The sequence below is a fragment of the Nilaparvata lugens genome, chromosome 6 (assembly GCF_014356525.2).
Source record: "Nilaparvata lugens isolate BPH chromosome 6, ASM1435652v1, whole genome shotgun sequence".
NCBI lineage: Eukaryota > Metazoa > Arthropoda > Insecta > Hemiptera > Delphacidae > Nilaparvata > Nilaparvata lugens.
Window position 1 is genome coordinate 60,032,955 of NC_052509.1, and position 17,520 is coordinate 60,050,474.

Genomic DNA, 17,520 nt, shown 5'->3' on the forward strand with positions numbered 1-17,520 from the left:
GGTCTTCATATTTCTAACACATATCTACAAGTTGTCTTTTCATGGAGGGTTTATGGATCTTTAGAAAGGGTGCCCATAAGGGAAGGGGGGATGAGGACGCAGACGGCGTCCTTGAAACTCTCGAGAGGGGGAGGGGTGAATTATTGAACTTGGAAGTAACTTGGGATTGTTCATGATTATTATAATTTATTTCACACATGAACATATAGCATAACAAAAGCAATACAATAATCTTCAAATTTGTTCAAATATGTCACTCCATACACAATTCAAGAGTGTTTTCATAGAGTTCGAGAATTACAATTAGTCTACATTGGCTTTAAAGAACAATAGTAAATATTAAAGCAAAATTTTCTTAATCAATTAAATAAAAATCATTCTGTCATGCGTTTCATGCACATTATATATCAACTACCTCATCGAGCTGGATTATTATATGAAATTGGCTCAATGCTATAATAATTTAGTGTGAAATTTCTTACCACATGTTGTAATATAATATATAGGTATGTGTAGACTTTGATTATGTTTGATAGTAGGAATATTTGTGGGATTCGAAGTGATAATTCAATACCATCACATCATTTATGAGATTCATGCTTTGTAACAAATTGGCTCGAAGCTCTGATTGTTTCAATATATATTATTAAAAATTAACGCTGAAAATATTCTCCAATATCGTATTTCAAACAAATCTATGAAGATAGCATAGTTAAACAATGTTCTATTGATTATTGAACAATGTTTGAAATACTCATTCAAACTCAGAATTTTTTGTTCAGTGAAGGACAGTTATTATTTCCAGTTCAAACTATATACAACTTTGTTATAACAATGTGATTTTCTAAACGAGAAAAAGAAGCCTACCACAACATTCTCTTTCTAGGACTTATATTATAGTATCCATAATCCACGTGTCCTACAGAAGCGAGGAAGCAGACAGCTTCTATTCAAAAAACGTTCCTGTCACCTGCGTTTGAGGGGTGGAACTACACCTCTGTGCCGGCTGCACAACAGCCGGTTAAATTTCAACCGTGATTAAATCCACGAGAACTAACCAGAGAAGCCGTCTTTTCAAAAACGCCTTCTCTGATTGGTTCTCGTGATATTTATCACAGTTTAAATTTAACCGGCTGTTGTGCAACCAGGCCACAGTGTTATAACTCTTATGCAATAGGCCTATATGAATGCTTATGAAAGAAGATGTTCAGTTACGTCATACTAGGAAAAACCAAGAAACTAAAAATAGAATCAGGTTGAAATCACTTCAATTATATTGATATTTCTAAATAATCATTTGAGGAAGGTCTTTGAAATGAGAGTCATTGTGATTCCGTATTAGAGATTACAGGAAACAGAATGTTAGGAAAGGGTTCTACCAGACATCCTCATTTATGAAGACGACAATGCCTTGTGATGTCAAGCAATATTAGTTCACATTATGTGTTGTTATGGTCATGAGTTAACTGATGTTCCCATTCTCTTGAAATTACTAATTAAAAGTTACAAACTAGAAACGATACCGTATGAGCTACTAGGATATGGTATCACACATTGATTGCAGATTCATATGCAACATAATGATTGCATGTACCTTTATTACATAAGAGTTAATAATTATTGAATCAGTCAGAATGGATAATAATAAATTGTGATTAATCACATCACATAAAAAATGGAAGAGATAATGAGTTGATGGTTCTGATATAGTAATGGAGGTTTATCATCGGTCTTGCTTTTGTGATTATTAGTTCATTAGTGATTAGTTCATGTGATTATTAGTTTATCATCGGTCTTGCTTTTGTGATTATTAGTTCATCAGTGATTAGTTCATGTGATTATTAGTTTATCATCGGTCTTGCTTTTGTGATTATTAGTTTATCATCGGTCTTGCTTTTGTGATTATTAGTTCATCAGTGATTAGTTCATGTGATTATTAGTTTATCATCGGTCCTGCTTTTGTGATTATTAGTTCAATTTGACGTACCCTAAATCTGGGTTATTAGTAATATTATGGAACATTGACTGATTGTTGTAGTATTAGTGAATGATTGAAATAGAAAGACAGAAAGGGTAGAGTTAAGGGTTGTGATGTCATGTTACCCAAGTAGCAAAAAAATATTGTCTCATTATTGCCACAACATTCAGCAACATTGTTGAAGATATTTTCATTATGATATTGTAGCAATATAGTCATAATATTGTAGCAATATCTAATTATATTTTACATAAATATTGTTCAGCAATACTTAATAATATCTATACAATATTGTCGCAATATTTAATAATATATAATGTAAACAATGTTCGGCAATATTGAGATAATATCAGTACAACATTGTCACGATATTAAACTATATATTATTTAAATATTGTTCAGCAATACTTAATAATATCTATACAACATTGTCGCAATATTGAATAATACATCATGTAAATAATGTTTCGCAATATTGCGATAATATCAAAACAACATTGTCACGATATTAAATTATATATTATTTGAATATTGTTCAGCAATACTTAATAATATCTATACAACATTGTCGCAATATTGAATGATTTATCATTTAAATATTGTTTGACAATATTGAGATAATATCTGTACAAAATTGTCGCAATATTGAATGATTTATCATGTAAATATTGTTTGACAATATTGAAATAATATCAATACAGCATTGTCACAATATTAAATATTAAATATCATGAAAGTGTCGTTTAACAATATTGAGAAAATATCGATACAGCATTGTCGCAATATTAAATGATATACTATGCAGATATTATTAAACAATTTTCAGATGATATCAATACAACATTGGCACAATATTGGATGATTCATCATGTTAATATTGTTTAGCAATATTGACTTAGTATCAATATAGCTTTGTCTCAATATTGAATGTTATATCATGTAATTTTTTCAGCAATATTGAGGTAATATCTATTTACTTTATCAAAATGTAATGTGAATATTGATCCAGCAATAATGTTGTATCTATGGCTCAATATTTAGTGTTAATTTTCCATATCCATGGAAAAGTTCCGTAAAGTTGTATATATATAGTTCTTATAATCTGTCAGAATATAATAATTTGTCAAATTGTTTTTGAAGATATATTGTGGTTTTTCTCCATAATGAAAAAATATGACGATTTGTCAAATATTTCTCAGTAATACAATTATATTTCAATGACATCCTTGGAAAAGAAATCTGGTGTGTGGTACACTCACACATCTTTCCTGGCCATTTAAATTGGTATATTGCTGTGTCAATATAGTTTCGATGTACTCTCCTGAGAGAGCTCAGGATCAATAATAGTCATTCGCCAACCGTCTATAGTCTGTGTAAAATGAGTTGAGACTTGGCCCTCCATCCGAAGAAATTACAAGGGTTGCCAAATCGCGTAAAATTGCAACTTTCTCAAATTTCCAATTAAACGTCATAATTGGATGTAGAATATCATCCCCGATATCCTAGTAGTGCTAAAAAAGTTTCAGGGTGAAGGATTAAAAGGAAATTTAACTTTTATGATAAAATTGGAAACATCGCGAAGATTTGTTTTTCTTTTAAATATCACTTCTCTCAGAATGATGGGGCATTATAATGCGTTATAATTTTATATCAAATTAACGGGGAGAATGTCTCCTTTCTATTAGTGTCTGCGGATGATGTTTATCCGACCAATAGTTATTTTTTAATTAATGATTATGTTTGTCAATGACGAGACATTCCGTGCAGAAAATATGAAATTTTCGACATGCTAGAAACGATTTTTGCTTTCACTACCCACTTATCTTTCGAAACAAAAAAGTTTCCAGCATGTCGAAAATTTCATGTTTCCTGCTCGCTATGTCACGACATTGACGAACATAAACATTAATTGAAAAATAACTTTTGATCGGATAAACATTATCCGCAGACACCAATAGAAAGGAGACATTCTCCCCGTTAATTTGATATAAAATTATAACGCATTATAATGCCCCATCATTCTGAGAGAAGTGATATTTAAAAGAAAAACAAATCTTCGCGATGTTTCCAATTTTATCATAAAAGTTAAATTTCAGCAATACTTTCCTCACCTATGGTAATATGATATAGGACAAGGAAAGTAAAAAAGGTCATTTTAGTTATGGGCTCGAAGTCGTGCTGTTAAATCCAATATCTACACTCACCAAATGCATTTTAGAGGTTGTGATAGCTTTTTTTGAAAGATGTTTATCGCTAAAAATATGGTGAGAAATCTCGCCAAAAGCCAAGATTCGCCAAATAGTTTATCAATTTTATGTGAGGTCTTTTAGGTCTGTTCACTGTAATGTCGATTGAAACTTTGCCCGATGCTAAGACATCGGTTGGATAGAAGCATATGTACGGAAAAAACTGAATAGAGCTGCAGTGTGACTTATGTGATGCTATTTCGAGATATAGCTAAATGGGCTTCGACAAACGACTGTGCAACGACCAACCATTCATGTCAGTGATTTTAAACTATGTCTCACATAGCTATGTTTGATTTTATGTAATGACTCTGCAACCGGGCATTAAGAAAAGAAAAAAAACATCAAAATCAAATTTCATATTCTCGTAACAGTTGTTCTATATAAAGTTTTCTAACTATTACCTTCCTTGCCCTATTACAATAGGTGAGGAAAGTATTGCTTTCCAAGAAAAAGGTAGCTGAATTTATAAATTTCTATACGTTTCAAGGTCCCCTGAGTACAAAAAAGTTATTTTTTGATATTAATCTGTATGTGTGTAAAACTCTAAAATGTCATGGGACCAGGTAAAAATTCGTTGTTTAGAGGATTTCGTTAAGTGGAGGTTTGTTATAAATAAGTTCGACTGTAATTACATTACAGAGAGTGAGAGAGAGAGAGAGAGAGCGAGTAGGTGGGAGAGAGAGCGGATGAATAAGTATGAGGGGAGGAGATAGAGAGGAATGATAGAGAAAGTGAGAGATTTTTCTTGTCCTCTTGTAAGAAGTTCTCATCGAACTGCCCACTATCACTATAACTATATGTATTCAACTATAGCTACAGTATTTACAAAGCAGGGACCTTGCTCGATGGAAAAAGTTGAAAAGTAGACAATGATTCCAATTCTTCAATAGCTCAGAATTCAAAAGAGTGTGACAACGCCACTAACAGGATTTTTGGTGAAGAATATTCTTGTCTTTGCTGGCAGGTACTGAAAACTGAATCCTAAACTTTAGCCTAGTAGGCCTACTGCTACTACTATCAAGTTTTTCTTGATACATCGCAGTAGTCTACTGTTCCATAATTTGAAGTAGGCTATAGTACATGAACGATACATAGCGTTCACTGTCACTACGTAATCTGAGTTGTGAGTGAACTGTTCACTTATTACTGATCAGTAATTATCTGTATCGGATGAGTAAAAATAGTACCTATAGCCTAATCATCTTCTAGAAAAATAGCTAATAAATGCTGAGAAGTATGAACTTCTGAAGAATGAATTAACCTATGAAATAGGAAGATTTGCTGCTTAAACACTCACAAGTCTCTTCCTATCCTGATTTATAGTATCTATCAAGATTATAGTAAGTTTACAGCAAAATAATGTACATGTATCATGTAAGGTTGTTATCTTCCGTATCATGTGAATCACGATAATAATTTGCCTGTGTAAATTTTAAGATGTTATCTATAACATAGCATAATAAAGGAATGAATTGGCTAATACACGTACGGGATAGGAAATTCACGAATGACGCTTGAATGACAGCAGAATTACTGTACTGATTAACTTGAAATTTTGCATATTGTTTCTTGATTTACCGAGGATGGTTATAGGCCTGTTCAAATTCCTTCAACATTTCAGTGGGTCAAGTTTTCAGTTTGTTAAGTTTTTAATTAGACCCTTGCGGAACACGGGCTACCCACTAATTATAATTTTAGGGAATCTCACATCTACAGAGCACTAGCACACCCAAAATAGCCTAAATGTTTTCGATACATACATTGGACGACACCCTAAAGTATGTCATGTTGAAAGAAAATCGACCTAGAGTTCCCTCTAAACCCTTTCCACCATTTTCCTCTTTTGTGGGAAATGTTTGAAATGGAAAATGTGGAAGATGTCAGAACTTGCTAATGAACAGTTTGTATAAACTGATTTGATAACAATATTATACCTCACTTATTCATCTGTCGCCGGCTGCTTACTTTCCTGTGAGTCCCTCAGTGGGGAGTGTGATCCAATCACATAGTTTGTCTTAGTCCCAGCAAGCCCGGGAGATTTGAATTTCTCTTCAAAATTTTCAAGTCAATCTACCCAAATAGCCTACACTAACAAGGTTATTTTGTATTACTCGGATCTAATGTCAATAAGCAATAAGGATTATACCGTTAACTTCCCACCAAGCGTAATGTCAGGAGTTTTTAATTTCCATTTGATTTTTGAAAACTACTTATACTGCACTGATTAGAATAATAATTCAATTTCATCGTTCGGGATCACGGAATCATCTTATATTTTGTAAGTTGACTATATTCTTTACAGGTATTGATTTTGATGTTCAGGGCTACCATTGATTATACTCTTTTAACAATTCATTCAAACACAACATAATGTTCCACCATCATTAATTTAATAATACTATTAATTCTGTGAACAGTAGACCACGCGCAGTAGACACCGATATCTCGCCTACATAATTCACTCTGTTGAACAGTGGTAACTGCGTGAGGTCTGCTGTTCACAGAGCTACTAGTATTAATTATTATTATCATCATTAGAATGCTAATAATTTGTTGTAAACACAACTACCATTAAAAGCTTACCGAGTTGAAAGCAGAGAAAAGACGGGAGAAAATAATAAGCTACTGTAAGTTATCAGTATTGCATGCCTCATCGCTTGCAATGAATAGTCCACACGACAGCTCATTTTTCATCAAATTACATTGGGATATTAATTGAATGCAATAATTAATAATCCACTCGACAGCTGATGTATTATGAATAATTCTATAGTCTGATTTTTATGGTAATATTGGCGTTCGAAAGAGACTCCTTTTCCTTTTGTATTACCGTATCCTTAAAATGCTAAATTTCAAAGAACCTTGTATATACGTCACACACACACACACACACACACACACACACACACACACACACACGTAAGCTACTACTCCCTCACACAGTCTCTCTTTCTCACACACATACTAAGGGTTAAACACACACTCTCTCTCTCACACACACACCCCTAAACTTTCTATTCAATACTATAACGGTATATACATGGCATTGTATCCAACCACCACTTCCACAACTATCAGGTTGAAGTAGGGAGGGGGTGGATATTTCTTTTCGAATAAGGCAACAGGCAACCACTTCTGCTCAGCATTCGTCTCTATGACTGGTCTTTCGTTCAAGTTCAAGAAATTCCTTCAAGAAGTGGTTTGTTAGCGTTTGCTGTTGCTGTTTTTCCTGTTGCAGTGTTTGTTCCTGTTAGCGTGTGTTACGACGTCTGATCAGGTGAGTAAAATTGAATTAAAATTGTTTTCTAATTAAAATTAGAATTAAAATTGTTTTCCTATCATAAATTAATTTAATTCAATTGAAAAAATTTAATGAACAATTCACAAATTTGACTTTGATGTCCTCAGATCCTGCATTGTTTCGAGATCTTAACTGAAAATTTGAATGAGAATTTTCAATCTACACATAACTCGAAAATAAAAACTATCAGAAAAAAATGATATTGCTCATAGGTAGTCAGATTGCAAATAAAAGAATATCTTACAATAATAGGCTTCAGAGTCTGAAATTTTATTTTTTGACCGAGATTTCTGGAGTGATAGAAGTTTTTATAAAGAGTCTCAAAAGGAAACAAATTGAGAGTGATAATTTAATTTTATAAAAAGCTTTTTAGGCCAGAAACACTACGATTTTTAACCGTGTACCTACCTATAAATTCCACTAATTGAAATATAACCTAGCACTTAGAACAAACTCAAAAATTATTTGCATACCGTACAGTCATAATCTGTTTTCTAAGTTCAGTTCAATTTGTGATGTTTTTGGAAATTGTAAAAAAATCACAGATTACATTATGAATTCAACAGACATAATGAAATAAAAACACACATATGTTTTGTCGAATTCTACACAGTTTTATTCTGTACAGGACCATGGATTCGTGACCACACTGATCACATTTTTCAGTCAACTTAAAAATGTGACCTGTGTGGTGACGAAACCATGGTCCTGTACAGAATAAAACTTTGTAGAATTTGACAACATATGTGTCTTTTTATTCCATTATGAAACGGTTCTAAATATTGAAAATGACTCAGTCGAATTTTCAACAGACATACGTGATCCCTTTGAGAATATTGTACTTCAATTTTATTATTCAACTTAAGTATTTTGTTTTTCATTTCTTCAAAGGAGACATAAAGGCGTCATGCGCCGACAAAACCTCAGAAGGGCGCACAATCACAAGCATAATGGGGAAGCTGGTGACGCTCGACGTAGCCGTTAACTTTTCTTGGAAGGGAGTGCAACGGAAGGATCATAAAATAGAGAAGAAACCATTCAAGGATCTGCTAATAGCCAAAGTTATGATTGGTAAGATTCCAGATAATTTCTCCTTTTTCAGTTTACTGTCGCTTGCTTTATATTTCATAAACTACGCTAATTTGGCAATATCAATATCAGGTAGAAAAAATACCACTTGAATAGAAATTTCGACTTCACTGACCCAAAAAATTCAATTTGTCTTTAAATATTACATCCACAAACATCGTGGTTAAGTGGTAGGGTGGACATTACTGTCCAAACTTCGCCACGTCATTGAAATAAAGAAGTCATTCTATCCTATTGAATGAATAAAGTAATCATTCCATCCAGGATCTGGAATATTGAATCTCTAAGTTGATTTTTTTTCAACTTGGGAGGTGGTCATTATTAGGCTGATCATTAATTCGTATCGGAAATATTAATTGATTTGTCTTTGATTAATACTTCATATAGCTTTGAAAGGGTTTGTCCTATTGATTTGAGGTAATCACTATTCAATTCATACTGGAATTCTATATTGGAATAGAATAGAATCGTTGCCTTCATTTCAACCTCGGAGGGCAAAGTTAGGGCGGAAGGAAGTTAGGTGGTATCATGCACAACAAGACCATCTTTCAATTTCCAATAAAGAAATACTATATGGAGTGTAAATGGGTAGAATTATTGAGAGGAGGTGAATTAATTTAATTTTTTTTATTTCTCATGATACGCCAATCTAAAATCATTGAACTTTGGACTCGATGGCGTGATCGGACTGAATTTTCTAATGTTCATTTTTTTTTTCTAGACGTAAGGGTATTTCAATTTTCTCTAGTGTGAGAAATAGATTATTGCGTTTTAGAATATAAGAATTGTGCACAGTACAGCGTATTCTTCTGCCTCGTGGAGAAAAAACTGCAATCTGGTGACAGTTTTCCACGAGGAACTATCTCTTTCTCCATCCAATTTTGAGCTCTCACTCTTTCTCTGCCGTGAGAAAAAGGTGAGTTTCCCAAGCGTTTTAGGCTAGGGTAATGTCCATGGACAGCCCTCGAGTCAGTCAGCGATGGACTCCTGAGCGAACGGTTACTCTCGAACGCGAGACGCACTGCGGTGAAATAAGTTTTAATTGTTATATTTTGTTAAATTTATTTTGTGATTCGAACGATAAAAATCAAGTTCAATTGATTCGTTATATTTGTTGTAATTATTCGCGTGCCACGAGCGATAAAATTTGTCTTTAGTGTTTAGTTGATGTCGAATTAATTCGTTGTACTCGTTGTGTTATGTTGAACAATTCGTGAGATATGAACGATAGAATCTTTCTTTGTGTTTCGTTATAATATTGTTGAAATTATTCGAGCGATACGGACAATAAGGATTGGTTCCAGTTTTAGGCTAATTTGTTGAACTTATTCCTGAAGTATGAACGACAAAGTTCGCCTGTAGTTTTCTGATATATTTTGTGGAACTTATTCGTGTGATTATTTTCCGTGAGAACAATAAATTAATTCGCGGGAACAACGTATTCGTGTGACTCTAACCTGAATCCAGAAGCCAAGATGCGGTTTTGGATCCTAATGAAAGTGACCCTCGGAATTATTATCACGGGTTAGTGAATCTATTCTGGCCACTATAATTGATTAATATTTGACCGAACCTTCCCTTTGAAATTGTCGAGAATTACTTTTACCTTAGTCTATTTGGCGGCTGGAGTAAGAGATAGGTTGTACTGTGCTATTATTGTTTAATATTATTTAATTGACCAAGTTGATAATTACTCTGAACGTTATTTAATTGAAATGTTAGTGTTTTATTAGAATTTGATTTGGACGAGAGTGGCGAAGGGTTTTTATATTCCAACGTTAACAGCTAATTGGATACTCTCGTCTACTATTGAGGTACACTTATAATAAATTTGTCCATTTTATGCAATTGTACCATTAACGAGAAGACAGTTATAATTTTGTTAACAATTATCCTGACGACAGTTGCATATTTTTATGATGTAGGGAGTATTTAAATGTGTGTACCTATGTTTCTTTTTAAGCCTATGCCTAAGGCATTAATTTGGTGTAGTATTAAAGTTCGAATTTAATGTGAGTTGAGAAGAATTTTATGTTCCAACGTTAACAACTAATTGGACATTCTTGCGAACTAGTGAGGGATACATAATATTGATCTATTCAATTTATTTCGTAAATTAAATCTATTTAAGAAATTTCATTTCAACAGTCGTTGTTTCTCCAGTCGCCCTGTTCTCACTTAGTTAAGGCATGTTAATTAGATAAGAGGGAGAGTCGAACAGTTCTGCTGTGGTCTGCGTCTCCTGGAGGAGTTTGTGCCTCTTTCCCATTGGGGTTGAGATTTCAACCCACTTGAACTCAGAGGGCCTCTTCCAGGGTCGTATAGGCAGGACTGGGCCGACCTCCTAACTAGGTTTAAGTTTATGTCCGAACTGGTTGGGCCCGCTACCAGATCTACCCGCCAGTTCGGTTACAGGAGAACTAGAGATAAATTACTTTCATCCAAATAAATTTTGTTCTATTTTGAGTTTCTAGGATATCAAGATAATAGGCCTACTAGAGACTCCATTGTCTAGGACACTCTTAATCCTACATAATAGAAGACAATCATGATTTCATTACTGATTATTGAATATTTTCATCGGAAATTCATTAATACTACAATTTTCTTACATGTTCATTAGATTCGCTTGTTCCTTTTAAATTATTTCACCCCGACTTTTTATCGGGTTTTCTGAACCCTTTCCTGTTCATGTTTCATTACAATCTGCCTATTACATGATAAATCATGATCCATGAGGTATTTTTCCTTCTCATCTTATCTTCCTAGCCGATTCCACTTAGAACAAGTAGTTTTGTTCATACATTGTTTGTTCTTTATACATTGTTATTTGTACTTTTCTCTCGCATTGTAATGAGTAATGTGTGAGATTGGTGTTCTAATGATTTTTTTTTGTTACAGCTGCTACAAAACGGTGCTGGCCAAAATCAGAGTTGAAGCAAGTCCAATTGAAAGCAGCTACATGGCTTGCACAAGCCCAATCAAAGTTGGACAAAATGTAAGCATTCATCTCACAATCAATTTCTCTAGAAAATCTGTATTGGAAAAATGTATTACACGACCATCTTCCCATTCGAAAAATTTGAGCTAGGATTCAATATGACTGATCCAAGATGGCGGACCAAATTTTTAATGTCATGATTCAGTGGAAAATTTTAGCACAATCCCCCACGTCACCTACCATCAAATTACCTCTATGAAAAGTATCAAGCCGTTTCCAAACCTTTTACTCACTCTGTATGAGCTGTTTCCTGAATAAGCATCTTTCGCCCAAGGTTATTAAAAAAAAAAGATCTGATTTCAACATTACAGAAACGTGATATCATTAATAAAACATTGGTAAAAATGTAAAACTCAATTGATTATTATTTTTTTGTATTAAAGCAACCTAGTGGATGTTATTAGCCATAAAAGCTCAATATGATTAATATTTTCAATGCACCAGTCGTGATCTCCAGTGTAGTCGGGCGATCTCTGATCTGTAGCCTACTATTTTTCAGGATCCCCATCATGTTTAGTTCTCTCAAATCAGAATAATCTTGTTTTTAATAACCTTGTCTTTCACCAACCAACAAAATTTTATCGGGTACTCTAGCTAACTACATTCTGGAGGGAAAGTTGATTGGCATGATTGTGTAAAACTTGTAAAACTCTTAGAAAATCGAAAGACTAAAATTGATTCAGATGTGCTATGGTTTGACTTTTTTTTCTTCTTTTGATCGGGATTTCTGAAATTTGAGTCACTTTAACACAATCACTGCCATCTAAGGTTTTCTCCAGAATCGGATTCTCTACACTTTCTATCAATAAAAAATACAAGTTTATGATTTCATATTCAATTATAACCCTTCAGTATAAAAAATACAAATTGATCATCTATTTTCTGCTTGTATTAGTTTCTTTCTGATTTTTTTATTATTTTCATTTTTTTCCAGGAATCAGCCAACACCAGCTACAACAGACCAGCTAATCGACATCGATTGTGAAGATGAGCTTGTCAAATAGATAAGAATATAGTACATAGAAAAGATAGTAGTGACATCATAAACAATAAATTAGTAATTGATTATAATTACGGTTTTTAATTGAATAATCAATCCCTGAAACCTCAATATTGTTGAAAATATTAATTGAAATTTACAAAATTGCAAAAATTTATTTAGGCTATAATATATTTTTTAAATTGTGAAATGAGGGTACAGTTACACTATGAGCAAGTTTGCTCATATAAGTGCTTTCAAGCTGGTAGTGAAAACATACAGGTAAAAACAGAATCTGGTAACATGCATAGAAACACCTCATGACATGCACAGAGAGAATAGAACTAATCCATGAATAATGCAGAGTTAGTTCCATTCTCTCCGAGCACATCATAACGTGTTTCATCCATTTGAAAAAATGTTTTTCACCTGTAAGTTGGCACTAGGTACCTAGGTGCTAGGTTCTCACAACACTGTGGAATAATTTTCTCACAATATTATGGGATAATTTTTCCACAATTTTTTGTGGAAAAATTCGGTTGAATATCAATATTGTGTTAATATATTTTAATATTTCAGGAAAATATCTTCCCAACATCAACCAATATTTTCAAATATCGTAGGAAAAATATTGAAGGTTTCATAAAGATATTGTCAGAGTATTCTGACAACATTGACCAACATTTACAACACATTGAACAATGTTGTGATAATTTTTGTCACAATATTGAGACAATATTTATAAAAAATGTTGTCTCAATATTGTGACAATATTTTCCAATATTTTTTCAAAATATCTTAGCAATATTTACCAACATTGCTATAATATTTTCAAAAAATATTAAAGGTTTCATAAAGATATTGTCAGAGTATTCTGACAACATTGACCAACATTTCCAACACATTGAACAATGTTGTGATAATTTTTGTCACAATATTGAGATAATATTTTTTAAAAAATGTTGTCTCAATATTGTGACAATATTTTCCAATATTTTTTCAAAATATCTTAGCATTATTTACCAACATTGCTATAATATTTTCAAAAAAATATTAAAGGTTTCATAAAGATATTGTCAGAGTATTCTGACAACATTGACCAACATTTATAACACATTGAACAATGTTGTGATAATTTTTGTCACAATATTGGGACAATATTTATAAAAAATGTTGTCTCAATATTGTGACAATATTTTCCAATATTTTGTCAAAATATCTTAGCAATATGTACCAACATTGCTATAATATTTTCAAAAAAATATAAAATGTTTCATAAAGATATTGTCAGAGTATTTTGACAACATTGACCAACATTTACAATATATTTAACAATATTGGGAAAACATTCCTTCCAATATTAAGACAATATTGTTTTGCTACTTGGGTAGTGTAGGTTGGTTGTTTATCAAGGCTGTCAATCTAGAAAGAAACTGATGTTATGATTGTGACTGAGAAGAAAACGAATATGAAAGGAGTAAATATTTGAGGTGAAAAATGGAAGGTGGCTTACCGTAGTCCGTTGAACAGTTGCTTTGATTTCTCAAGCAAATGACAGAACTCGACGACAATTTTTCTCTCATGCTCATCCATCCCAGCCATTTTGACGACCATTGCTGTCTAGCATTTGCAGGGTTGAAACAATGTTACCGCAAACGTCGAAACATGACTTGCAGTGGAGGTGGAGGTTGCTGAGAAGAGCTGACTGACAAAATAACGCAGTTACAAGTCGAATCTAGTCGAAAGGCGGACATTTTGGAGCTGGTCGTGTGTGCGTTACAAGACCGATGATGACATCGTATCTGTTTGCACCACAAATCTAAAACAATCACTGAACAACATACTAAATCTCACGGTGTCTCACTGATTTCAAAGCAATCACTGTAATTTGTAAGGCTTCCCTGTTGTCTGTAACATTAGTCGAACGAGAAAAAAGTGCTAGGGGAGTTTATTGATTGGCATTTGAATGAGGAGTCTAGCCGTACTTCGCTTAGTTGCCTGCCTTACTGGAGAAGCACACATGGCGACCTGCTAGTTCTGAGAATCGCCGACAGGTGACAGCACCTCACGCGCTGACACACAACGCACTCTGTTGAGATCAATAGTCGACTCCCGCCGTATGACGTTGCCTTTTTGATATCGTCACACTCCCTAGATAACAACTGTTGTTTATATTATAATATATTGTATAATAGTTATATCAGTTGCATAACAAACTACTTAGCTCAAAATAAAATGAGAGAACAATGGTTGATGTTCCAGTGTCATGTCCATATTATTTCAATAGGGTTTGTATAAATTGATGTACCCTAAAAAAGATCCTCAGCTTACTGCCAACCTAACAACGTAGCACCACCCATTGATTTGTTAGGTTGGCAGTAATTTAAGGATGGTTTCCAAACAAGATTCAGGGCCCGGCCACACAAATAGCGACTTACAATTAGAATTCAATTGGAGAATATGAATGGAATAAAGAATTTGAATGGATATAGATATCTAGAATATAGATATGAACTCCTTATAAGGATTGCAGATCACTCTCTGTGTGGCCGGGCCCTGAATCTTGTTTGGAAACTATCCTCAAATTACTGCCAACCTAACAAATCAGATGTAACTTGGTTGCCAATAGCATTTATAGCAAGTTTTACCTCTCTTATGTGATCTCAGTGATAAGCTCCAATAACCTCAATCTTGAAGTTTGATTTTCCGTGGTCGTGTCAACGGAAACCGTGTTAACGGAAACGTGTTGAAGGAACGTTTCCGTTTGTATGATAACGACCGACGATCATGAGGGAATAAATTTGGTTTCCATGGAAGTTCACACACTCCCGAAAGATACAGAAGTGGTCTAATAAGATGATCCCTAGGAATTCGTTGCGGGGGCGGGCGGCAGTTGAAATAAACCAACTGCTCATGCCTGACTCTTGTATAACCTGTTATAAAATAATGATTATGATTGAATCAAATTGCTGGATAAAACTCAGATGATTGATCAAGTGTTATTGCTATGAATAAAAGCGTCTTGATACTGTGGAAAGGATAAAATCGGTCCAACTTGTGAGATAGTGACCTAAATGGTACCTTAAAGTATTTTTCAGATTATGTGATTGCGGCCGACACCCGAGAAAGAATAACTATTAAAAAATAACTATTGATTTTCATGAGAGAATCACAGATTTGCATTCTGACAATACAACACTTCCTTAAAACCACCATAGGTAATTTTCCTCGATTGTCGGCTTGTTTATCGATTTTATATATTAAAATATTTATATATTAAAATAATATTGAATAATAAAATAAGATGAAATTTATATATTAGAATCGAGAACCAATAATCTAAGAGAATGACTCAAAGGCCTGTTAAAGTTTAATCATGATTGAATGAATACCAATCAGTGAATACTTCTCTGGGAAGAAGGCTTGTCTGTTAGGTTTATCAGTACAAATAGATGTTTTAATTGAGTTCATCAAAGAACCATAAAATTATAATGATGGTTGAATTAAATCCTAGGGTACAGTTACGATTCACATGCTAGAGTGCAACTAGGCAGAATTGCAAGGTAGAATGTTTTTGTGGGTTAGATACAATAATTTACTATGAAATACAGATATTACAAATTTACGAATTATACAAATTATACGAGTAATTTATTATACATTGAAGAAATTTATCTAAATATTGATATGAAAGATAGGGATCAAACAAAGAATCGAAACAATAATAAAATAGTCTTGAACAGAAAAAGAAGTTATAGGAGTTTGTAGGACCAGTAATACAATAGTATATTTCGCACCTAGGGCCGAAAATGAGACTTTTCTGGCTCGAAATCGGTTTTCAAGTCCGAGGCCGTAGGCCGAGGACTAGAAAAGATTGAGAGCCGGAAAAACATTTTTGCCCATGGTGAGAACGTTATTTTTCGCCACACAGAAAAATAAACAATATATATATGAGAATAATTGTCTATTATAAGCACTTTCGAAAGCAAAAGTGGAAGGTCATCTCTAGCAAATCTGAGGTAATCTGAATATCAGGAAATTGTCTTTATCAGGAATAAAAGTATTTTCATTTTTTATTCTGATTTGTCTAAATAACCTAAAAGATTATGTTCAATTATGTAAGAGGTTGAGTTTATACTTTTTATTCTTCCAAATGACAATAAGATGATAATTATTATAAATGTTTTAATTATTGAATGATAAACACAAATAAAGAAAAGTTTTTGATCAGCTGTTTTAGCACACTTGAAATTTGGCCAATCTGAATGTCAAAGGAAGTTTAGGTTAGAAGTTCTATCCTACTCTGAAAATCGAATTATTTGAATAGTTTATAATATATATCTTATCTGTATTTTATTCATCCAAATAAAATGATAGAATATTATTGCAGAATACTTTATTGAATTCTGGAAGCATAAAATGATTCCGTTTATCCACCATGTTCCGTGATAAACGCAGTACTAGGAGGTTTGAGGTTAGATTCTATTATACTCTGAAAATTGAATTTGAATAGTTTATAAGATCTCATTTGTATTTCATTCATCCAAATAAAATGATAGTATGTTATTGCAAAATACTTTATTCAATTCTAGAAGCATAAACTGATTCCGTTTCATAAACTATCTTGTAAACACGTTCACATCAAATCAGAATCAGCTGACTTCAAGGTCATTTTACAGCCCTAGGGCCGTAAAAATTTTACCGGCCTGGTCGGAAAACAATCACTTTCGGCCTCCATATGACGCACGTAAACCAGCTCATTACATCCAAGTGGGGCGAAAAACTATTTACATGCTTTTCTCTAAGATTTTGTACTATCTTAATAATATTATTTATAATAATATAGATATTCTTTATTTTATAGAGAAATGGCCTTCTGAGAGCTGATCTAATCGTTGGAATGCAGGGGCAGGTTATACTCTC

At 33.3% G+C, this 17,520-nt stretch overlaps 2 protein-coding genes across 4 annotated transcripts in view; one reads left to right on the plus strand and one right to left on the minus strand.

The window, feature by feature from the left end:
* The window catches only part of LOC111051242 (protein SCAI), a 40,810-nt gene extending 26,215 nt beyond the window's left edge, over window positions 1-14,595 (minus strand). For both annotated transcript variants that reach the window (XM_039431586.1, XM_039431587.1), the window contains exon 1: window positions 14,111-14,595. In XM_039431586.1, the coding sequence (XP_039287520.1) occupies window positions 14,111-14,211 (101 nt within the window). In that variant the 5' untranslated portion in view covers window positions 14,212-14,595. The remainder of the gene's footprint in view (window positions 1-14,110) is intronic.
* Window positions 7,166-12,689, plus strand: LOC120352071. 2 transcript variants are annotated; one of them, XM_039431589.1, is made up of 4 exons: window positions 7,166-7,504; window positions 8,420-8,599; window positions 11,519-11,615; window positions 12,553-12,689. In XM_039431589.1, the coding sequence occupies exons 2-4, from the start codon at window positions 8,479-8,481 to the stop codon at window positions 12,620-12,622; spliced, it is 288 nt and encodes a 95-aa protein (XP_039287523.1). In that variant the 5' UTR covers window positions 7,166-7,504; window positions 8,420-8,478; the 3' UTR covers window positions 12,623-12,689. The 2 variants fall into 2 exon arrangements, with proteins under 2 accessions (XP_039287523.1, XP_039287522.1); XM_039431588.1 differs by lacking the exon at window positions 7,166-7,504 and having other exon boundaries at window positions 8,016-8,599.
* Window positions 14,596-17,520: the final 2,925 nt, after the last annotated feature.

Coding starts and splice junctions, on each gene's coding strand:
- LOC120352071 (XM_039431588.1), top strand. CDS start 8,317: ATGACTCAGTCGAATTTTCAACAGACATACGTGATCCCTTTGAGAATA. Junction 8,600..11,518: donor AATAGCCAAAGTTATGATTG/GTAAGATTCCAG, acceptor TTTTTGTTACAG/CTGCTACAAAACGGTGCTGG. Junction 11,616..12,552: donor CAATCAAAGTTGGACAAAAT/GTAAGCATTCAT, acceptor ATTTTTTTCCAG/GAATCAGCCAACACCAGCTA.